The 22,804-nt window shown below is 40.5% G+C and overlaps 2 protein-coding genes and 1 long non-coding RNA gene across 6 annotated transcripts; all 3 read right to left on the reverse strand.

The window, feature by feature from the left end:
- Positions 1-1,058: 1,058 nt before the first annotated feature.
- ddx4 (DEAD (Asp-Glu-Ala-Asp) box polypeptide 4) lies at positions 1,059-14,385 on the reverse strand. 4 transcript variants are annotated; one of them, XM_029840651.1, is made up of 22 exons: positions 14,250-14,385; positions 13,390-13,535; positions 13,160-13,190; positions 12,811-12,862; positions 12,504-12,554; positions 11,538-11,597; positions 9,896-9,943; positions 9,788-9,811; positions 9,654-9,713; positions 9,537-9,575; positions 9,420-9,455; positions 9,308-9,340; positions 9,075-9,217; positions 7,515-7,667; positions 7,294-7,448; positions 6,760-6,889; positions 4,667-4,833; positions 4,461-4,606; positions 4,020-4,119; positions 1,936-2,206; positions 1,672-1,779; positions 1,059-1,392 (listed from the first exon to the last, which is right to left on the reverse strand). In XM_029840651.1, the coding sequence occupies exons 3-22, from the start codon at positions 13,178-13,180 to the stop codon at positions 1,318-1,320; spliced, it is 1,872 nt and encodes a 623-aa protein (XP_029696511.1). In that variant the 5' UTR covers positions 13,181-13,190; positions 13,390-13,535; positions 14,250-14,385; the 3' UTR covers positions 1,059-1,317. The 4 variants fall into 4 exon arrangements, with proteins under 4 accessions (XP_029696511.1, XP_029696513.1, XP_029696512.1 ...); XM_029840653.1 differs by having other exon boundaries at positions 13,385-13,535; XM_029840652.1 differs by having other exon boundaries at positions 14,246-14,351.
- A 2,703-nt stretch (positions 14,386-17,088) lies between these two features.
- On the reverse strand, positions 17,089-18,280 carry LOC101068103 (uncharacterized). The gene is made up of 3 exons (XM_011617986.2): positions 17,791-18,280; positions 17,517-17,685; positions 17,089-17,235 (listed from the first exon to the last, which is right to left on the reverse strand). Exons 1-3 carry the CDS (start codon positions 18,278-18,280, stop codon positions 17,103-17,105), a joined length of 792 nt encoding a protein of 263 aa, XP_011616288.2. The 3' UTR covers positions 17,089-17,102.
- An 8-nt stretch (positions 18,281-18,288) lies between these two features.
- Positions 18,289-22,318, reverse strand: LOC115250788 (uncharacterized). The gene is made up of 4 exons (XR_003889372.1): positions 21,988-22,318; positions 20,405-20,537; positions 18,972-19,179; positions 18,289-18,867 (listed from the first exon to the last, which is right to left on the reverse strand). It is a non-coding gene; the product is annotated as an uncharacterized lncRNA (long non-coding RNA).
- Positions 22,319-22,804: the final 486 nt, after the last annotated feature.

Raw genomic sequence — 22,804 nt, forward strand, 5'->3', positions numbered from 1 at the left:
TGTTTAATGACAAACTTATACTTTTAATGCTCTGGACTTTTAGCATTTTAAAGCTTTATTGCTTTTGGTAATATCTTTGAAAAATATGTGTACAAACTATGAATTTAATGCAATTTAACTTTTATCTGGCACTGTAAAGATTTGACAGTGGGATCCATCAAGGTTGTCTTCTCAGCATATATGTTCCTTTTATTGTTTAAACTACTTTCTATTCATTATACAAATAGCAGAAAAATGGGTCTCTCGAGCAGGTAGATTTTGGGATTTTACTTAATCTTTTAAATTCTGAGGTTGACTTCATTTGAATTAAATAGCCAACATGTACAACTTAAGTTTCGAAATGTACTGTGTATAATCTATGTTTTCAAATTTGTAGCTTATTTTCATATCCCTGCTTTAAATTCACCAACATCCAAATGGTGTTATATGGAAAAGTTTAAACCCCAAAATACTAAAAATATAGTTGTGAAATATTGCCTGAACTAAACCTTTTTCTCGTTTTTATAGTTGTGCCCGTTTACTCAAACATATAACTGCATTTTATCATCAAACGTTTATTTTTTCCGCTTGGTTTGTCCCAAAAAAAAAAAAAAAAAAGTGTTCAAAGCTGCACCATGTGGAAACATCCTGTCAAAATTGTATTACATTACAAGTAAACTGATAAAGCAAAATATACACTAATAATAATTCCAATTACCATTGCAATCGTTTACCAAATCAATTTTTGAAACACTTAAATGAAAACTTTTAATCTTTCAACAGACCGATCACTGCGTGTTGAGAATGAGATTAGTTGAGCTTTCAATCACAATTGAAATAATGCACCTTTTGTTACTGAAAGGCATCTTGTTGGAACTTATTTCAGATTTTCTGCATGAAATATTAAAGCTTTCTTGTAGATCAAGTTATGGAATCAACTTTCAGACCTTTGGAATATATTTTTTGTTATGAGAAAACACAACATGACATAATTTGACACCAACTCAAACTACAGTAAATCCTACAGTTCAGACATGGGTAAGTAAATGAATATCTTCAGTGACCAATAAAAGCACATCTTGCTTTGAACCATTATTTATTCCCAAAAGATGTTGAACACAGTGGGACTCCAATGTAACATTTCTGAAGAGCAGCCTGTTGGAAACACAAGCAATATAAAAAGCAAAGTATTCAAGTCAACGTGAGAATTTTAGATCCGTTATCTTTCAAGCATCTCACCTCACATTTTAATTAACAAAAGAAAACCTGAAACAAATCACCCTGATAAAACTACAAAACGAACAGGTGAAAATAATATTTTGATGTAGGCTGTTTCTTCTATTCCCATTCCTCCTCATCAGTTGCAGCCTGGAACGCTGGCCGGCTGCTGACATTGACTGGAAACAATTCTCCCTGTGGGTGGTGAAGACACAACATTGAAGAGTAGCTGCCGCGCTGCCATCCTACATTTCACAATGCTCATTAAACACTGATAATATTTGCTCATCAGGGGACTGCAACTAAAAATGCAAGAATTTGCCGTGCCGTGGAATTGAACTTAATAATTGAGTTAATAAAAAAGATTCATGAATGATAAAGATAGCTGTAGAAAAAAAAAAAAAATCCAAGAACCCAATTTAAGGAGATTGGTGCTTTGAAATTCAAATGTCAAGCGAGTTAACAGATTTTTACCTTCCTTGAGTCCAAGGCAGCAAAGTCCTTTCTCGGGGGGTTGAATTTCCCAATGCTAGGACTGCTGAAGGCAGATTCCTCTAACCATGAGGGCACTTCCTGCTGTGCCTGCCAATTCAAATGGACAAACCGGCTTGCTTGTCAAATAATACTTAATATAGTGTGTTCGAAACATTTCCCTGGTGTAAAACATAGCTTAAAAAAATATAAAAGAGGGGGGGGGGGGGGGCATCGATCTAGTTCTCTGTCCACTGGAGGCCTTACCTTGGCTAGTATTGTTACTAGGGAGTGAGCCAATGGGCTGTCAGTGTCTGGGTCGTAAAAAGACACAGCCCTCCCAATGTTACCACAGCGGCCAGTTCTCCCAATACGATGAACATAGTCACTGATGTTGTTTGGGAGGTCAAAGTTGATCACATGTTGTACATCTGGGATGTCCAGACCACGGGCAGCTACAGACGTTGCAACAAGAACAGGACATCTGCCAGATCGGAAGTCGAAGAGAGCCTTCTCTCGCTCCCTTTGCTCACGGTCCCTGCAGAAATCAAACGGGAAAAAAATTTGATGCACAAGAGATTTCTGACCGTCCATGTCAAGGAGAAACACAATGAAATGGGGCATCAGCTATTCAGAATATTTTAGGGTTTTCATCTAAAGAATTATAGAGTTTGAGACATTAGAATTTGTTGGTCTATGAGCCTTTCTACTGTATTTTCACGCCTTTTAACCCGGTGCGCTTTTTGTATGTTTTACGGTAAGATTGGTTAATGGCAGCTACCGTAGTCGGTAGGCGTGGCCGAAGTAACAGCAGTAAGAACTATAAAGAGGAATTCCAGTCCAGTCCCAAACCATTTCTGTGTGTAAAGACCCCAAAATGGCTCCTTGCAAGAGACACGCTTACAACACAGAGTTCAAACTGAAGGCTATCAGTCACGCAGTTGAACACGGGAATAGAGCAGCAGCAAGAAAATTTAACGTGAACGAATCAATGGTGCGGAAGTGGAGGAAGCAACAAGACGACCTGCGCCAGGTAAAGAAGACTGAACGGAGCTTCTGAGGAAACAAAGCAAGAAGTGGATTAACAAAGGAACTCCAGCCGCTAGATATTAGTGTCAACAGGGCATTCAAAGCTAGACTGCGAACTGCGTGGGAGCGGTGGATGATGGAAGGCGAACACACGTTCACCAAGACGGGGAGACGGCGCCGAGCAGCATACGCCACTATCTGCCAGTGGATCGTAAATGCCTGGGCTGATATATCAGTCTCGACCGTGGTCCAAGCTTTCGGGAAGGCAGGGATTGTCACTGAAATGCCAGACAACACCAGCAACACTGACCCTGATGACGACTTTGACGAGACGGAGCCGGCCATGTTGGACGCCGTATTCGCACAACTGTTCAATTCGGACACCGAAGAAGAGGAATTCGAGGGAAACATGTAAAGTGAGCTTTATGTGTTTCTTTTGTGTGTTTACAACTGAACAAGGCTGATCATACTGTGAATATGGACATTACCGTTTGAACAACGTTGGGTTATTGTTATATTGCTATTGCTTTGCACTACTTCGAGAGTTACGAGTTCGAGTTACCGTATATTGTGCTTGCACTAACGTTTGATTTACCGCAACAGTATCAGACTAATTCTTTTACGTGTTTCCACTACGTGATAAAAATGGTGCACTAAATCGAAGATTTATTAAACTCCACTATCCACTTGTGATAAAAAATGTTGCACTGCCTGTTATAACTCGCCGTTATTAAAAGAACTGTGTTACACGAAAACACTACGTCACTCGGGAAAAATAATAAAACAGCTGTTTATTCATTTTGGGAGTAAACGGAGTTGTGAGAACGCCGGTTTGTATTCTATTAATAAAGTTTGGCTGACTTATCTGACTGTTTTATTGACATTCCCTTTAGCGCAGCTCGAGCTAGTGAATGAGTCATGCAACCCCAGCCACGACTGTAGTTTCTATTCTCTGCGCCTTATAACACGGTGCGCCCTATATATGAAAACAATTCTAGAATAGGCTGTTAATTGAAGGTGCGCCCTAACGCACGGTGTTCCTTATGGTCGTGAAAATACGGTAATTGAGCCCCGGTGGAGCGATCGAGGAATCCTAAAAATCCATAAAAAGTGTGGGAAAGAAGTTAATTTGCAGTAGTTATCCACCATGGTCAATACATCACTGTAGGTCAATTAGTTACACGACTATTTGTTAGGATAATAAAATTGGTTATTTTCCCCTATTCAGCCAGTATATACAGTAATATAAATAATATCTACAGGTGTGTAGCTATAGTAGCAGTATATATCGGTGTGACCTATTAGAACTGGACATCACTAACCCATGAATGCTGGTAGTTGGAACATTTTCCTGGCACAAGTGAGCAGCGATAAAATCAGCTTGCCTCTTTGTCTCCACAAAGACCATGGTTCGCTCCGTCCCTGCGGAAAAATATCCATCCTGAAAACAGTCCTTGTCCACTATAAACAGATTTTGGGCAAGAATTCTAATTTGGGTAGACCCAAAAATTTCATAAACCGGAATTTTTAACTTGGTATCTGAATGTCCCATCAGTGTATTTCTTCCTATAGCGTCTTGAACATTCACTTCATCTTTGCATGACTAAATTTAAAACATGACTGTGCATAATTCAGAAGAAAATGAAGAAACTTGTAAGAAAGACGTATCATTTCTTGATATTTATCAGATGAGGTGAAGGATGCAATGAGTTAAATCATGTGTGAAATCCATCGCATAAAAGCGGTTGTAAGAAAAAAGTTACCAGTTGATTTGACGATGTCAAGGAGTTGTTCCCTCTTGCAGAACTTTGTCACTTTAACAAATGTTTGCTCCACATCAGTGCAGGCTCCACCCACTATCCCAACAGTCAAGAATAAATAATCCACTCTGAGGAAGTCTCTTGCCAATCTATAAAAAAGAAATAAATGACACACATACACAGTGACATCGACAGAAGTAATTACCAACCTCTGGATGTCCTCAGGGAAGGTGGCGCTGAACATCAAAGTTTGACGATTCTCTTTAGATGGCATTCCAGGTGTACCCACCAAGCGGCGCATGTCAGGCTCAAAACCCATATCCAGCATCCGGTCAGCTTCATCCAGCACCAAGTAACGCACCTTACTCAAGCCCACCTAGAAAACATCAGTTCAAGTTTTAAGCTGTCAACTCAGTTTAAGAGTACTGTATTTTCACGACTATAAAGGCGCACCTAAAACACTGAGATTTTCTCAAAAAAAAACAAAAAAAAAAAAACGACGGTGCGCCTTATAATATGGAGCGCCTTGTGTGTGGACTGAGTTCCAAAATCTGCTGTGTGCCTTTGGTGGGTGCACTACGGTAAACGCTCCGCCCATCGATTAGCGGCACACCTCTGCGTAAGGATCCCCTAAAATGGCACCGGTCAAGCGAGACGCGTATGAATGAGCCTTACTTTAAACTGCAGGCCATCGAATATGTGGCTGAAAATGGCAATCGAGCAATCTTAGTGTTTTCACTTTATGAGGAGGCGGCATCTCTCCATACGCGCAAGGACAACTGTTGAGCAGCGGCTGCCAGCGGATAACCAGGAGAGGGTGGCCATCTTCCCTAACCCTAACCGTAACCAGGAGAGGGCGGCCATCTTCCCTAACCCTAACCGTAACCAGGAGAGGGCGGCCATCTTCCCTAACCCTAACCGTAACCAGGAGAGGGCGGCCATCTTCCCTAACCCTAACCAGGAGAGGGCGGCCATCTTCCTAACCCTAACCAGGAGAGGGTGGTCATCTTCCCTAACCCAAACCCTAACCAGGAGAGGGTGGTCATCTTCCCTAACCCAAACCCTAACCAGGAGAGGGTGGTCATCTTCCCTAACCCAAACCCTAACCAGGAGAGGGTGGTCATCTTCCCTAACCCAAACCCTAACCAGGAGAGGGTGGTCATCTTCCCTAACCCTAACCAGGAGAGGGCGGCCATCTTCCCTAACCCTAACCAGGAGAGGGCGGCCATCTTCCTAACCCTATCCAGGAGAGGGTGGTCATCTTCCCTAACCCTAACCAGGAGAGGGCGGCCATCTTCCCTAACCCTAACCAGGAGAGGGTGGCCATCTTCCTAACCCTATCCAGGAGAGGGTGGCCATCTTCCTAACCCTATCCAGGAGAGGGTGGTCATCTTCCCTAACCCTAACCAGGAGAGGGTGGTCATCTTCCCTAACCCTAACCAGGAGAGGGCGGCCATCTTCCTAACCCTAACCCTAACCAGGAGAGGGCGGCCATCTTCCTAACCCTAACCCTAACCAGGAGAGGGCGGCCATCTTCCCTAACCCTAACCAGGAGAGGGTGGCCATCTTCCCTAACCCTAACCAGGAGAGGGTGGCCATCTTCCCTAACCCTAACCAGGAGAGGGTGGCCATCTTCCGCACCTACTGCCGCGACAAGATAACCACGCCCAGCCACATCACCAACACGGATGAGATCCCTCTGACTTTTAACATCCCTTTGACCCACACAGTGGAGAAAAAGGGACCAGCACAGTGGCGATACGCACAACGGGGCACGAGAAGTCGTCGTTCACCGTGGTTCTCGGCTGCCACGGAAACGGACAGAGCGCTGGATGACGGAAGGCGAACACTCCTTCACAAAGACTATGAGGCAGCGGCGGGCGAGTTATGCCACCATATGCAGGTGGATTGTAGAGGCATGGGCTATGATACCGTCTTCATGTATTGGAAGAGCTTTCACAAAATCAACGCTGAAGCGGAACCGGTCGGTGAGTCCGATTCAGATGATTAAGAAGAGGAATTCGGGATGTTGGACATTGAAATAGCGCAGCTGTTTAATTCAGATACAGAAGATGAAAACTTTGATGGTTTTGTGGCGGAAGAATGAATATTTTGTTCAATAAATGTGTTGAAACTCACTGTTTTACTTCCGTTGTCATTTTTTACTGTATGTTTCAGCATGTGCCTAATAATACGGTGCGCCTTATGTATGTTTCAAATACAGAAATAGCATCCATAAATGTGACTGCGCCTTTTAATACAGTGCGCCTTATGGTCGTGAAAATACGGTAACTAGAACTACCTTTCCTCGTCCAATCACATCCAGCATCCTCCCTGGTGTTCCACACAGGACATTGCAGCCCCTTGACAGTTCCCTCAGCTGGAATCCAGTATTTACTCCACCATAAACCACTACTGGACGAACACATGTGCTTTAAAGAGGAAACATGCATTAGTAGCTGAAAGCAATGTTACATGCTTTATCTTCCATTCTGTTTCTGGCAGCAGTCTTCCAATGTGCTGCCCAGCTGGTCACAAAAAAGAATAAAATAAAACTTACTCAGGTAGCCATAGATCATCTTGGTGTACAACCAGAGATTATAAAGTAGTACGATTAAAGTCTCTTCACAATTAACCATTTCCATGCCAATTAAACAGACTAAACAGATTGCTAACTCAGGTATTCCTTCTTCCCAAGGTTTAGCCCAACAAGCACACAAAAAAGCCCATTTGTGTAGAAATAGAGCATCAATAAAATGTTAGTTTGGGAAGTATGATGCAATTAGGAATGGTAACCATAGCAACAAAATGACTAAACCACAGCCATGATGCTTACCCAAAGGAAAATTTCCTGGCTTCCAAGAAAATCTGGCCAATAAGCTCCCTGGTTGGGGCAACAATGACGGCTTCAGGTTCCTGGATTTCACTAAAGGAACTGGCTGCAACTCCATCCGCCATCAGCTTTTGCAAAATAGGCAGGAGAAATGCAGCCTGGAAAGGGAACACATGTGTCAAACATGTCCAAAAAGTAAAGCTGCAACAGAATTATAGACTCACCGTTTTACCAGATCCTGTTTGGGCACAGGCCATGAGATCTCTGCCAGCACATATGATTGGGATACCATGCTTCTGCACAGGGGTCGGCTTGATATAACCGGACTTGGAGATACTTTTCCTTAAAGACTCGCACAATTCGGCGTCGTCAAATGTCTGAAAAACAAATGCTAAAATTATTCAACAGCAGATATAGTTCAGCAAAGCCTGAGTCATGTGCAGCTCTGCTTGGAAAGCAACACTGACATCTGGTGGCCTAAACACTTTAGAGCATACCAAGTGTTACCACTAATGCCAGTCAAACCCATCTTAGAGCAATCAAAGCTTTAATGGACTATAAAGACTTCATGTAGGTGGGATTATCAACCTGTAGAATCCATTGCTTATGCTATTGCATATGGAAACTCATTTACATTTGAATCAAATGCCCCAAAGCATCCAAAATGACCACCTTCACAAGTGGTTTGCATATGAAATCACAAAACATTTACAATTTTTTTTCATCTGGCCACCAAATTATAATTTGGTCAATAGTACAATTTAATTTTTTTTTTTTATTTTTTTTTTAAACCATAACTCTTTAAATGTCAACAATTTTGTATCAATAATTAACCTGTTAGCACTCGTTTATGTACAATTTCTCAACCATAAGCATTCAGTTAATACCCAGAGAAGTCCAAATGTAGTTGGCCTAACACCCAGAGAGCTTGGATGGGGGTCGAGTTATGAGAGCAAGTATACGGCGAGCTGGCCTACGCGCATGGTGGCTCATCTCCACCCATGATCCACATAACCCACGACTATTGCAAACTGCTTTGTAGAAACAAAATGTGGCTGCATAAATGATTCATGCCTGTCAAGTGAGAACTGTAGTTTGATCTAAATGTACTTAATCTGAAGCAGAAAAGAGGCCTGAGTTTTGAGCAGTACTCAAATCAACAAAGATAGAAGACTATGATCCTGTTGCTCCTGCTATTCGGGCTGCTGCTGCTCTGGTCACTTCCATATTTCGCGTAAACCCACTGCTCTCATTTACTGTAGCATACGTCATTAAAACCCTTAAGCATGCTCGACATCCAGTTATCTGGGTCTTGAACACCTCAAAGTCTGTCTGCAACTGGACAAATGAGTCTCTGACATCTTCACGGTGTTCACCATTAATTGTACAACTTCCTCACGCGGGTGTGAACGAGGACAAAAAACAGTCAGCAACCTCACGACTAGTCTAAAATCATGTAATGTGAACAGGGCGTTACTGGGGCCATCAGAATGATGAAGTCAAAAGGAATGTCGGTATGGTCATGCAGGGAAACACAGATATAGCTGCCCCTTAAATGTCTGTCCCTGCCAAGACGGGATTTTTTTTTTTTCTTTTAAAATGTAGGTTCATATCTGCTACAACTTGCAAGTGTAAAAGGGAGTTAAAAGGCCCTTTTTTTAAAAAAAATTAAACACACAGGCTAGATGGCATTAATTTGTACAAGCCTACATAGAAGTAACGATACCTGTTGAATCACCTATACCTGAAAAGTAAATGGCATCATGGTCACCATGTTTTCTTACCGAGATAGCTTGGGGTGGAGTAACTCCACTGACTTCCACCATGATGTCATCATACTTGTCAAAGTTGATGCCCGTCTCATAGTGGGCAAAGATGGACTCTTCATCTTCTGGTAGTGTTGGGGGTATATACGTGACTTTTGGCTCTGAATATACAAGGAAATTATTCAAGATTCCAAAATGAACATTTTTGCTTTAAATATGGCGCAAAACATTTGAATGAAATAAGACCTTACTTTCTTCGTTGCTTTCTTTCTTTGTGTCTTCACCTACATAAAGAAAAGGTCCGCCACATTAGTGAAAAGTCAATACTCACTCGATTTTAATAAGTTAAAAACAGACTTAAACCTTGAGAAAAGACCTCTTCATCCTTTCCACGGTAGCCTGGGTGAAAATTTGAGTGAAAAATATGCTTTCAACAATGTAAAACTGACTTTATTCAACGTTAGATTTATATTTTACTACCTCCTCGAAAACCTCCTCTGTTCCCATCCTGATCACCACCTTTAACAAAAGATCACATTAGAATTTTTACAAATACAAGCAGTTTAAGGAGAACATAAAATGGTATGCAACAAACACCTTGTCTAATCCCTCTTCCTCCTCTGCCACCTCTTCCTCCTCGATATCCACCTCTTAAGCCTGTTAAGATGACAATACTGATATGAGTCAAAGGCATAAAAGAGAATATTAGATGAGAAAAATTAGTATCCTACCATTTTCAAAGTGTCCATTATTTCCTGTAAATAGACAGCTTAAAATGTAAATTCATGTATTTTTGGGAATCTGAATGTAAATGCAAATGAAATGTATAAAAATATTACCATTGAATTCAGATGAATCCTTTCTGCCAAAATGTCCTCTGCCAGCTCCTAATCAATACATAAATGTCAAAATAAATTACAGCAGTGACTTTTTTTAGAAGAATAGCAAGTAGTACCAAAATTAAGACTCACATTATTTTGGACTTGTTAATAATTACAATTCTGCATATTTTAAAATCAATAGGATTTACCTTTTATTCAGAATACCGTATTTTCACGACTATAAGGCGCACCTAAAAGCCTAGAATTTTCTAAAAAATCTACGGTGCGCCTTTTAACCCGGAGCGCCTTTTGTCTGGATTACGGTAATATTGGTTAATCGCGGCTACCGTAGTCAGTAGGCGTGGCCGAGGTAACAGCAGTAAATTCAGTCCCAAACCATTTCTGTCTGTAAAGACCCCAAAATGGCTCCTTGCAAGAGACGCGCTTTTGACGCAGAGTTCAAACTGAAGGCTATCAGTCACGCAGTTGAACACGGAAATAGAGCAGCGGCAAGAGAATTTAACGTGAACGAATCAATGGTGCGGAAGTGGAGGAAGCAACAAGACGACCTGCGCCAGGTAAAGAAGACTCAACGGAGCTTCCGAGGAAACAAAGCAAGAAGTGGATTAACAAAGGAACTCCAGCCGCTAGATATTGGTGTCAACGGGGCATTAGAAGCTAGACTGCGAACTGCGTGGGAGCGGTAGATGACGAACGGCGAACACACGTTCACCAAGACGGGGAGACGGCGCCGAGCGTCATACGTCACTATCTGCCAGTGGATCGTAAATGCCTGGGCATCGACCGTGGTCCGAGCTTTCAGGAAGGCAGGGATTGTCACTGAAATGCCAGACAACACCAGCGACACCGACCCTGATGACGACTTTGACGAGACGGAGCCGGCCATGTTGGACGCCGTATTCGCACAACTGTTCAATTCGGACACCGAAGAAGAAGAATTCGAGGGATTCCTGGATGAGGAATGAACTGATAAAGTGATCTTTACTTGTTTCTTTTGTGTGTTTACAACCAAGGCTGGTCATACTGTGAATATGGAAATTACCGTTTGAACAACGTTGTTATATTGCTATTGCTATCGCTTTGCATTACTTCGAGAGTTCGAGTTACCGTATATTGTGTTTGCACTAACGTTTGATTTACCGCAACGGTACTACGTGATAAAAATGTTGCACTAAATCGAAGATTTATTAAACTCCACTTGTGATAAAAATGTTGCACTGCCTGTTATAACTCGCTGTTATTAAACGAACTGTGTTACGCGAAAACACTACGTCACTCGGGAAAAATAATAAAACAGCTGTTTATTCGTTTTGGGAGTGAATAGAGTTGTGAGGACGACGGTTTGTATTCTATTAAAGTTTGACTGACATATCTGGCTGTTTTATTGACATTCCTTTAGCGCAGCTCGATCTAGTGAACGCGTCATGAAACCACAGGCACTACGCAGTTTCTATGCTATGCGCCTTATAACACGGTGCGCCCTGTGTATGAAAATATTTCTAAAATAGGCTGTTAATTGAAGGTGCGCCCTATAATACGGCGCGCCTTATGGTTGTGAAAATACGGTAATCTTGCCTTTATTTTTTGTTAAAGCCAACCTGAAATTGCGACTCGGCAAGTTAATATGTGTACATCTTACCTCTGAAACCACCCATTTCTCCTCCTGTGTTGTTCCAGTTGTTTATGTGGAGTGGTTCATCTATGTAGAACAAAATATATATTCAATAAGTGAATATGAACAATACTCCAGTTACCATAATACCATTCAAGACTACTTGCTATTCTTCTCATTAGCTACTAAAAAAGAAATGTAGTTTCAGTCTCATAGTGCAAACAAGAGTTGGGACAGCAGTCCATAATGTAAGAGTAAATAAGGAATTGGCTACACCAGAGGTAAATAAACAGCAAAGCAAATGACCTCCAAAAAAGGACCCAAGTTGAACAATAAACAATCAACAATATAAGCAGGACTGGTGTACTGGCTGTTATTGGGTACAATTTGAGAGAGAAAAAGAAGTTTCACTGAAAGGAAAACCCAGGAATATATCATAGCTCTCATAACTTTGACCTATCAGACTTTTATAGCCTTACTGGGATTATGGCTTGTAAAAAAATGTCATTAGGAAAGATCAGTTGATGCCAGTTTTAAAGCTTTATAAATACTCAAAACAGCTCTAATCAGCAGCCATAGGTTCCTCTAAGATGGAACATACTCCAAAAATAAAAATGACTGAGCCCCCAAAAACTGAAGGCAGGAAACATATATAGGAATACAGCAATTTATGTTTCCAGCTACAATTTCAACAATTCAAATTGTAATTAAGAAATAGCAGTTAACAAGAACAGTGAAGGTCAAGATAAGGTCTGGAAAATCAAGAAAAAAAAAAACCTTTTGACACCATAAGGCCTGAACAAGAACTGAAATTCATTGCCATGTCCAAAAAGCATGCACATTATACAGACTAAATGGGAAAAACAATCCTTTGTCACAGGAGCTTGACAGTGGACAAATGTACATGGAAGCATGCATGAAGTCACTGAAACACACATACTGCCCATATATGCATTTCAGATGGTTTTAAATTTTAAGTCAGTATTAACCCACCTGAAGGAAAAGAGTATGTAAATCCATCTCCACCCCTTCTGCTGCCTCCATCTAAAATGAAATAGCAGTTATGAGTGCCGTAAAACCATATCATGTACACGTATTAAACAATAACACTAGTTGAATTATGTGCCCGTGTTGTTTGCAATGCACAATCTAAAAAACGAATCTCAATCTATATATCTCTATATCTATCTATATAGATATAGAGATATATAGGAATACAGCAATTTATGTTTCAAGCTACTATATATATTAATAATAATCATCATTCAAATGAAGTTTGAATCCAGTTCAGCAAACATACCTTCATACAGGTTATGATTGGTTAGACTGGTTGTGGTCGCAGTAGTTGTGCCCTGCAGAAATACACTCAACTCAATGTTCTTTAGCAACAGCATTTTAGTTGTCTGTATTTTCCATTCAGAGATTGGTATTACAACTCTTACATAATGCATGAATAAGAACAAAGTACATTTCTTTGTTGAATTCTTCATACTGTTGTTAAATGCATGTAGGCGTGACAAAACAACTAACTTGTTTTCTATGTGCGTCTGTATGTCAGAATAACCTCTTTTTCTTGTGGACATCTTTAATGTATTGATAGTTTTAATTAGCACAGGACTGCATTAATACATTGTGCTACAGTAAATTACCTCTTCTTCCCAATCATCCATTTTAGTTCACCTGAAAAAAATGAGAAAGTCAAGACATAAATGGCAAAAAATGTACTGAAATACCTTAACAAATAAATAGCTCATAGAAATGAGGAAGAGAGGATCTTTTCACACTTTAAACGCAGATTATTCTGTTTTAAAGAACAATTCCGGTCAAACTCCACACGGAGCTTTCCTTAGTTGCTAAATATTTTGTGGCCCTACTATACCAGACAGAAAGCCTCTGGGCCGATGGTGAACAGTTATCTAGCGTGTGCGGAGCCAGTGCTGTTTGCGGGACAGATATCTGGCGCAGTGAAGCTGCGTCTGTTCCAGTCAATGAGCCGCTGCAGCCATGCGGGGACGCACAGGCCTCCTGCAACCAGGAGCCATTTTGGAAAAACAAAAACCACAAATTATTCCCATACATTAGATTAGACACAGAATATCAGAGGTTTAGCCCTGTGAAACTACCCGACATATTGCTTTAAGTTAAGACTTATTTAGTTTTTTTTTTTAAAAACCAAAACATTAATAGATTGATTAAACGATGCTCCGCCATGGTTTGCCCAATAAAACGGTCACCCAACATGGCGCCCGTAATTACTGGGCCCACAGGAAACAATCAGAACCCAATTCCTTGGTATACTTCATAAACATATTCAAACGTGGATTTGTGGTTCATTTTACCCCTAAATGCCATTAATATGCATGCATGCATTAGCATGCACAATGGAAATAAATCACGTTAAATTAGCAACCCCCAAATTAAGCTAGTTAAAACATTTTACGACTTGGCATGAACATTTTGAGCAAACTACGCAACATGGCCTTCTGCATCGGTCAAACCAATGAGGCATTTCAAACTACAATAAAACGCCGGTGTTTGAGGTTGTGAGGTTATAACAAGACTGTGAAGGTGAAGGCCACGTAGAAAGTGCACACCTGAGTTTTCGGCCTTTCCGCTAAATGTTTTCACAAATAGGAAACTAAGCCGACACGGACCGAACTCTCGGACCGACTAAGAATTCCTTAATCTTTATTAAAATCAAGTTTTAATGAGCTACTATTTTTTAATCCACGTACTTACTTATCAAGAGAAACTCGGTGACTTGCTCAACGCGCTGTCAGACCGTCTCCTCGGACTCGGCCTTGCCGCTCTTCTGTTAAGTGTCGTGTGCAATTCTACACGCACGCCGAGCCAGAGTTGATGGTTCCATTCACCCCCCCCCCCCCCCCCCCCCCCCCACACACACACACACACACACTCACACACACACAGAGAGAGAGAGAGACAGACACCTGGAAGTATTTGTAACACGATTAATTCATGCACGTTTTTGTTTTTTGAATGAATGCAAATGATCAGGTAATGTGCCAAAACACACCACCAATCTGCTGTTTCTATTTTATTTGTCAGAACTAAAGTCTTTTTTCTAAGTTCAAGTTCTCTAATCTCTTGCAGTGTCTACTTTAAGATACTTTAAGAAGCACTAGGATGAAATTATGTCCTATGGGGTTTTACTAGGCCTGGCAGAAATCTAAACCTGATGGAAATGTAAAGGAAAATGTATTGCTTTGGAATTCATCAAAGAATTCAACAAGTTTTCCTTTCTAATTCTGACCCAGAGGATTTAGCAGAATGGTTATTTTTTAAGTTTTAAGGACATCTTGACAGAACATGACAAAACTAAGCCGAAAATGTTGGGATCGCCAGTATGGTATATTTTCCATTTATACAAAAATCCTGTGCATTGAATAAGATTTATATTTTAAAAAAAATAATACTCATAACAAGACTGTTTCCATGTTCTTATGTTGTAAATATTGTACTTCTAGTGTAAACCAGGCCAAATGTCAAAGAGTTGAATATTCTATTCAAACAACAACTATTACGATTATGGCTACTGTTGCTGAAACTCCATTCCCATTGTGAGTGGTGGAAACAAGTGAAGCTGCCACGGCTAATCATCATTTAAGAGTTCATAAAAAATTGACCTCCTCTCTTTCTTATCCTCATTTACATCATCTGCCTCCTTTTCAAGAGCGCCTGCCTCTTCTGTTTTTTTTTTTGCCATGACATAAATAGGTGAAGAAGAAGAGGCCAATTGACCAGACGGGCTCTCACACCTCTTTATCCATTGTTTTCTCCAAGCCCACATCCTGATCACAGCGTTCTAGCCTCTCAACTATTGGCTGATCTGCTCTTTTGTAACAGGCAACTCTGTTGTTTGCTCAGTGTATGTGTGGGATGACAGACATTGGTGGAAGGCAAGCATTCCAGTTCTACTTTGGAGTTTCTATCCAGGGCTCTATAAACAATCAAAATTTTCTGCAGCATCTTGGCCCTCATAGCATAACCCATTTCAGCCAGCCATGGCCAAACATGATGTAGGTGAAGGATTCAAGCTCCTGTTGGGGCTTATCTGTGACCAACTACAATGTGCCAAGCTGGCTAAAAGCCTCCTGGAAGCTTGGGTTTTGCTGCAGCTTCTTTAAGGGAGTTATTGTGCTTTCCTCTTTAAAGATGCTGGGACACTGTTCCCCAGAGAAGATGTAGTATTCTAACAGAGTGTGCTTGTTAGAATCATTATAATAAAGTTATCTCTTATTTGCTTTTACCTTCACTGTTAGAAAAAGACCGTCGTTTTTACAGGAAAACGCTGGCAGCTGGGGTTACCAGAGAATTCCTGTAAAAAAACCAACAGGACAGTAGATAAATTTACAAAGAAAATATGTAAATGGTTTTACAGTGAATGCCAAGGCCGAACTGTTAATTCTACAAAAAAAATCTATCAATTTCATGGATCATTGTTGTATATAAATAGATCATTTCCTGTACTTTTTACATGTAACTACTTATTATGCGTCAATAAATTGTAAAATTAACGTGGAACTATCAGGCAAAAAACTATTTAAACTGGTAGAACAACAGTAAAACTTTGCATGTTAAATGGAGCTGTTCTGTATATTCTACATACAAGCTACTCATTATATGCAGTAGCTGTATGTTTTAATAATCAGTTTAAAATGATTAGAACTACACCAAAAAAATGCAAAAATACATCATGATAAAAGACAAGAGAATATCACTTTTAGGAAATTTATTGAACAGCCATTGTGATTAGTTGCAAACAATTAGATTCACTTTTTCAAAATATAGAGCATGCAAAGAAGTTGGGGTCCAGGGTTGTGTTGCTGGTTTCTTCCTGCAGTGGCGTGGAGGAGCCACTCATCAGCCACGGCTGGCACCGCAGGCAGACCCACCTGCGGGCTCTCTTCAATCTACCGTGCCATTTAAGGACAGAACTCCTGTGTGTTGTGTCTTTGATGCTTTGTTCTGCCTGTTTCCCTTGCGTCTTCCCTGCTTGTTCGAGGTCTCCATGTCGTCTGCTGGACCTGCGAACGTTCACCAAGGACACAAAGGCAGTCCTCCTGGACTGCAGGAATCTCAGGAGTCCGATTCTGCACATTCACAGGTCCAGCAGACGACATGGAGACCTCGAACAAGCAGGGAAGATAGCATGGTAAATAGCACGGTAGATTGAAGAGAGCCCGCAGGTGCGTCTGCCTGCGGCGCCAGCCGTGGCTGATGAGTGGCTCCTCCACGCCACTGCAGGAAGAAACCAGCAACACAACCCTGGACCCCAACACAAAGAACTTTCAAGCATTGGCTCTTTTTAACTGCTGAACAGACAGAGTTACAGGTCATACTTTATCTGTGTTATTGTTTGCTAAAACATATTCTGTTTGAGTGATTGAAGATAGACAAGATTTTTACAATACTGTGGAACATTGTTGGATAACAAGGACAACAAGCAGGTGGCAGAACCTCTTCATAGAAAGTTACAAAATGCGCCTTTAAAACAAAACTTGCATGTTGTACATTTAACAAAGTGAAAATTAACAGCACCTCTTCTCTAGCAGTCAATAGAGTCCTTGTTTAGCCTTCACGCCACTCATGATCAGCGAGATCCTGTATCAGGGTCAGAACTCGAGGGTTCACGTTGAGACGACGCTTTGAGTTTTTATTCTCTACTTTGGTTCCTTTTTCTGGGTTTATCAAGAAAAAACACCTGTAGAATAAAAGCATATAAAAACATATTAAGCATTTTAATGAGTTAAAAGAAGACTACAGGAATGAATGAATACACACATCCATATATAAACAAACAGTCTGAGTCTGGGTCCGAGCCAAGACTCAAAGTCGTATCAAAACCAATGCTGCACCCAGAGCCAAGGCCGAGAATCAGACCCACACCAAGACCAGGTGTGATTACGGCTTAGTCTGGGTCTGACTCTTGGCCTTGGCTCTGGGTGCAGTCCGGACTCCAGGTCCCAGGAAATGTTTACTCACCTTTGAAGAAACTCCAGTGTAGAAGCCAGCTCAGATGGATAATGGATGTTGAAACAGTAGTAGCTCCCAAACATTAGCCACAATGCAGAAACGAAGGAAGAGATGTTTGTGTTGACAAGGTTCCGATCCAGACTCAGCATGTACCTTGTTGAGGAATAGCAGGACTGGCCTATAATTTAACAGGTTATATTAATAAGTCCATGGTGGTCATAACTCAGTCACTCACATAATAAATTCAGACTAATAAATTCAGACACATATGCAAGAGACTTACCACAGACAATAATAGTGGGTGTCAGAGGCACCTGCCCTAGCTCAACCTCTTCTGCCAGACATGTATCATCTACATGGAAGAACATGGACTCCTCCTTCTCATCAAAGTAGCTGAGCAGAAGCAGCAGCATCTCCTTCACGTCTTCTGAGCAGCCACTCTGCTGTCCCCGCATCCTCTGAAGCCTTGCATAAGTTTGATGGAATCTCTTGCTCTTATGGACACAAACTGTGGTCAAGTAGTTGAGAAGCCTTTTCCCCTTCAAATCCAAATTATGTGTCAATGTCTCTTTGATGTCAATACCAGTAAGTTCTTTGAAGTGGACTATCATGCCAAGTTCGTCAAACAAAAATGGCCACTCCTCTCTAAGGCAATTGATACTTTTTCCCTCGTTTACATGTTGACGCTGTGTGTAAAAAGTGGACTTCATCAGACATGTTACCTCCTTTGGATTGGCATCTGAGTGTTGGTACATATTCTGGAGTTTTTCCATCTTTTGCTGCTGGCTCACTTGAGTTTCTCCAATGGGGAGGAATTTTACATTCCAATTAATGCATCCATAAGTGTCCTGCATTGCTGCTCTTTCTTCTAATGGGACCACATCTGTGTCTGAGTCATCATCCCAATGCTTTCTTTTTCTTATCTTGGTTGTTGTTGTGCGCTTCTCATTTTCAATCCTGTTTTGCAACTGCTTGACGATGGAATAGTAGCCGGTTCCAATAATATCACCCTCTATTATATCTTGAAGTGACTTGGGATATTTTGCCACCATTTTTTTTGCAACGTCAGTTGCATGCCTTTTACCCACATGACGGCATTTCCCCATCATCTCAGCCACGACAATCCGGACCATTTGCCTCCTCAGCCTCGGGCTTGGCCTTCTCCCCAACTCCAAAGAATGGATCAGTTCCTCAGGAAACTTACTCCATGGAATTTCAAAGTTGTCATCCCACTGTGTGTCAAGTCCTGGGCTACCGGAGGAGGTTGATGATGAACTTTGCGGTGAAACGGTGTGCAATGACAGCGAATGGGTAGACGAAGCTTCCACAGATGATGGTGAGCTTTTCTCAGGAGTTAGGTCTTTAAATGACAAAAATAAATAAGATTACGATACACACCGTGCAATATTACCCAACATCCATATTTGCTTGTGAATTTGGATACTTGTGTGGTGTTTTACATACATTTCTGTTTCCAAACAGAAAGAACCTTTCTGGCTTGTACAGGTTTTAATGCTTTCATCAAATCAGCCTCCGTCACGAAGTGTAGATCATCATAGGTCTCGACTCCAAGTGGTCTTTCAGGATGTTTCTGTCGACTGCTGGAAGATCTGGTAAGACTTCCAGTATGGCGTCATCTAGGAAGGATTGCTCCAAGTGACTCATATTTGTACTAAAGAAATGTAACCAACAGACCAGAAAAATATGCAGTGCATAAAGTTAACAGAGCAGATAAAGGCATCAGGTTACACATAATGTCTAACTATTTACACTGAGAAGTGAGCTTTAACTGAACTTTATTTTGCCACAATACTGTGTTTTAATGGAATGACCTGGTAGCCACCAAGAATGTAAGATACCAAAGGATAGAAATCAGGCAGGTCATTAATGTTGATACAGTGTAACCCAAGACTGTCCTTTGTCACTGAATACAGATGGTATTCTGAAAGGAAGATGCCTTTGTAGATATCCATCAAAACATACACAGATGTGTCATTTTGAATCAAGATGAGCAAAAGCTTGCCAAACTCCATACCATCATCATTTCTGTACACAAGAAACTGTCCTTTTTTATATGCAGTGCCTTTGTACTCAATGTCTGTGGTAACTGTGGTTTTGATTCCTGAAAAGGTTAACACCTTGACTGCATGTTTAATAGTCTTACTGTATAGGTTTGGATAAAATGGACAGCTGTCCTTCACTTTCAGCAGTTTATTGCATTCTTGCCCAGCCAAAAGATAAGCCTGATACATCTGATGACGCTCTGACAATGTTTGACAAATGTTTCTGAAGTTTTTTAAGTGTCTGGCACATCTTTTAAAATAACTGTGTTTACTTTCAAACCTTAGCGTCCATAACCTAATTAATGGACCAAATTTCAACAACAGTGCTGAATAGTGGCGCAAATAGTGGTGCTTGGGTTTTAGTTGAATTTCAGGAAACAACATCTTTCTCATCTCCAAATATTCTTGGAGCAAAATGTCAAGATATGCTATCTGGGGCAAAGAAATATTCTGAGCACAAATAAGATCCACAATATCTTTTAGTTGGAGAGCCAACTGCCATACTTCATCCTCATGGTTTTGCACTTTGTCACCAATCAAAACTGGTAGTAACCTCAAAAAGTTCCAGTTTTGAATGGCTTGTCCTGATAACTTGTCCCCATCAGGTTTGACAGCACATGGCTTTGTGAGTGCCTCAGATCCTTTGTATTTAAACTGTTTGATGCGTCTGTTTAAGAGTGAGTATGTGAACCATTGTTTCTTTTTTATAATGTGCTTCAAGTACGGTGCTAGATCATATGACAACACTCCTTCAAAAAGGTCATGACCTAAACATGGTGGGAGACCAGGCTGGGATACGTGAAAAGACTCAAGGGAATTAAAGATAGAGTTTACCTTTATTCCTCTGACGTCTTGGATGTTTTCAGCCTGGAGATCAGCAATAGCTGTGTCATACGTCTCTCGGGTGCGTGGAGGACCACAGGTATTCGGCTCAGCCTCAAACTCACTTCTTGTGATCTCACAGTACCTACAGAAATATCGAGAGCGACTGAAGTTCTCTGTAAACCCACCTATGCAATGAGAACCCAAGTTATCCCCAGCAATGCAGTAAAGACCTGCTTTTACAGTTTCTCCATCTACATTTATTCCATTTGTCTCCAATGATTTCAGGTCTGCTAACAACTCAGAGAAAACACTGGCTATTCCAAAATGCTTAAAGTCATTCTCAACACACAACAATACTAAAAACATATAATCAGTATCTGAGCGCAAATGAATGGGTAAATTTGCTAATGAAAGATAGACTGCAAGGACTTTGTGTGTCTTTTTAGCAGAGCCTAGCGGATTTACAACTTCAAATGAATCTTGGTATAAAATGAGTTTTAAGCTTTTAGGGTTTTCATTAAAGAACTGGTTACATTTGAAATTTTGACCATCATATAAATCTGTAAAAACCTCTGCATCGGGATCTCCAAACTGTTGCGACTTCTTGGGGCTCTGTGTATTTAAAAGGTTTTGTGAATGTCTGATTTCTGGTGTACACTGTTCTTAATTGTCCCTGATGACATGCAGAGAACAAATCTGACTCTTTAATGCAGTCACAGATTTTAGTGATTGCTTCATCTGATAGGCTCATATCATTTTTTAATACAGGACTTACTTTTGTAATTGTGTAGGCTTGACCTAACTCGTGCACATTTTGCATTTCCTCAACAATAGTCTGTATAGTAGAGGCAGGAATAAGCAGTTGTCCTTGTAGTTTAAGGTAAAAGAGACACATGTTTCTGAGATAGGACTGAGAATCATTCTCTGGCGTGTCAATGGTTGCACTCACTGATGGCATGGCATCATGTGTGTGTTCTGAATCATCTGTAGTGGCAATGACATTTGGGGGCTGAGGGCAAGTTTCCCTGTACATGTCAGCAATGCCATCAGGGGAGCATTCTTTATGATTCCTACACATGTGTGAAGTAAATGTGGATTTTTTTGTAAAAACGTGCTTACAACCACTTACTGGACATGACACAGACCTGCCTTCGCCAATGTGATCCTTTAAGTGTGACACTAGCTCTTTCACTGTTTGAAAATGGCGGACACACAATGAAACCGCACATTTTAAATCCGCAACAACAGAAACAGCTTGTGGCTCAAGTATATTGTGCACACGGTAAAAATGGCCCTTGAAAGCCGAGTAAGTAGTAAAGGTTTTATTACAGTTGGCGCCAACACATTTGAAAAGACAGCGTGGCTCATTCCTATGCACTCTGCAATGTTGCACATAGCATCTTAACGTAACCAATTTCTTTTTACAAAAGACACAGGTGATCATTTTTAAAATTTCAAGTGTTTGTCTGTCTCTTTCTGCTTAATAATTACGAACTGACGTACTTTTTGCAATATGGAGAATTGCTAACTAACGCCATTTGCTATTAGCACACATTTTTGCTAGGTCTCCCAAAGAAAGTAAGAAAACTTACCGTGCAAACTTTAGACTTTCAGACTTTAGACTTTTTTCCAATTGCGCAGTCACTCCAGACCCTGCAAAATCTTGTATGTAGTGTGTCGATTTTTTGTAAAATCTTTTGAAATGAAAAAATTCTGCGATTTCTGCTCAGTTCCGACCCGTTCGCGAGTGGTGTCCGTTGTGTCCGTCAACGAGGAGTTCGCGCCTTTCCATTATTATCCAATCAGAGACGAGCTTAACCCGCGCAATTTTAAACTCAAAAATATAAGTATCGGAAGGAGGCGGCTTTATTGCACAGGTATCAGCCTCGAGGTTGATTAGCCAGTGATGACGATGCACTGCCCATTATGAGTATTATGAATATTGTGGCTGTCTATTTGAATTATTATATAAATAAATATTATTATATAAATAATAATTATTATTGTTAATGTTGCTATTATTATTATTAACAACAATAATAATAATGGGCTGTAATGCATTAAAATTTAAAGACAAAAAATATATAAAGTTAAGAACAGTACAATAGGCTATACTAAAAACAATGTCATTATAAGTTTATAATTTGAAAAAATATAAATAGATAGGCAGTAAACGGTTTCACGTTACAATGAAATTTTGTGTGAAATCACATTTGGTTGACCTCAATTAACATAACTTCATCAATGTTAAAAGGAATAATTTTGCTAAAAGGACAAACTTGTGAAGGAAATAACATATAGTTTTTGTATTTTTTAAAAAAAAAAAGACTAAAACAATAGTTTTTGCAATATTTGCATGTCAATTTATCAAAGTTGCTTTGTTATGAGTATTGCAGTATTTCCCGGTTT

The sequence above is a fragment of the Takifugu rubripes genome, chromosome 8 (genome assembly GCF_901000725.2).
Source record: "Takifugu rubripes chromosome 8, fTakRub1.2, whole genome shotgun sequence".
NCBI classification, from domain to species: Eukaryota; Metazoa; Chordata; class Actinopteri; order Tetraodontiformes; family Tetraodontidae; genus Takifugu; species Takifugu rubripes.

What these genes read in the sequence shown, in the direction of transcription:
- ddx4 (XM_029840651.1), bottom strand. Translation starts at nt 13,180, where the DNA reads ATGGATGATTGGGAAGAAGAG. An exon ending in TACATACTCTTTTCCTTCAG is followed by an intron (nt 11,598 to 12,503) that starts GTGGGTTAATAC and finishes TGTTCTACATAG; the next exon opens with ATGAACCACTCCACATAAAC. An exon ending in TTCCCTGAGGACATCCAGAG is followed by an intron (nt 4,607 to 4,666) that starts GTTGGTAATTAC and finishes TCTTTTTTATAG; the next exon opens with ATTGGCAAGAGACTTCCTCA.
- LOC101068103 (XM_011617986.2), bottom strand. Translation starts at nt 18,280, where the DNA reads ATGGAAAAACTCCAGAATATGTACCAACACTCAGATGCCAATCCAAAG. An exon ending in ACCCACTATTATTGTCTGTG is followed by an intron (nt 17,686 to 17,790) that starts GTAAGTCTCTTG and finishes GTTAAATTATAG; the next exon opens with GCCAGTCCTGCTATTCCTCA. An exon ending in ACACTGGAGTTTCTTCAAAG is followed by an intron (nt 17,236 to 17,516) that starts GTGAGTAAACAT and finishes TTTATTCTACAG; the next exon opens with GTGTTTTTTCTTGATAAACC.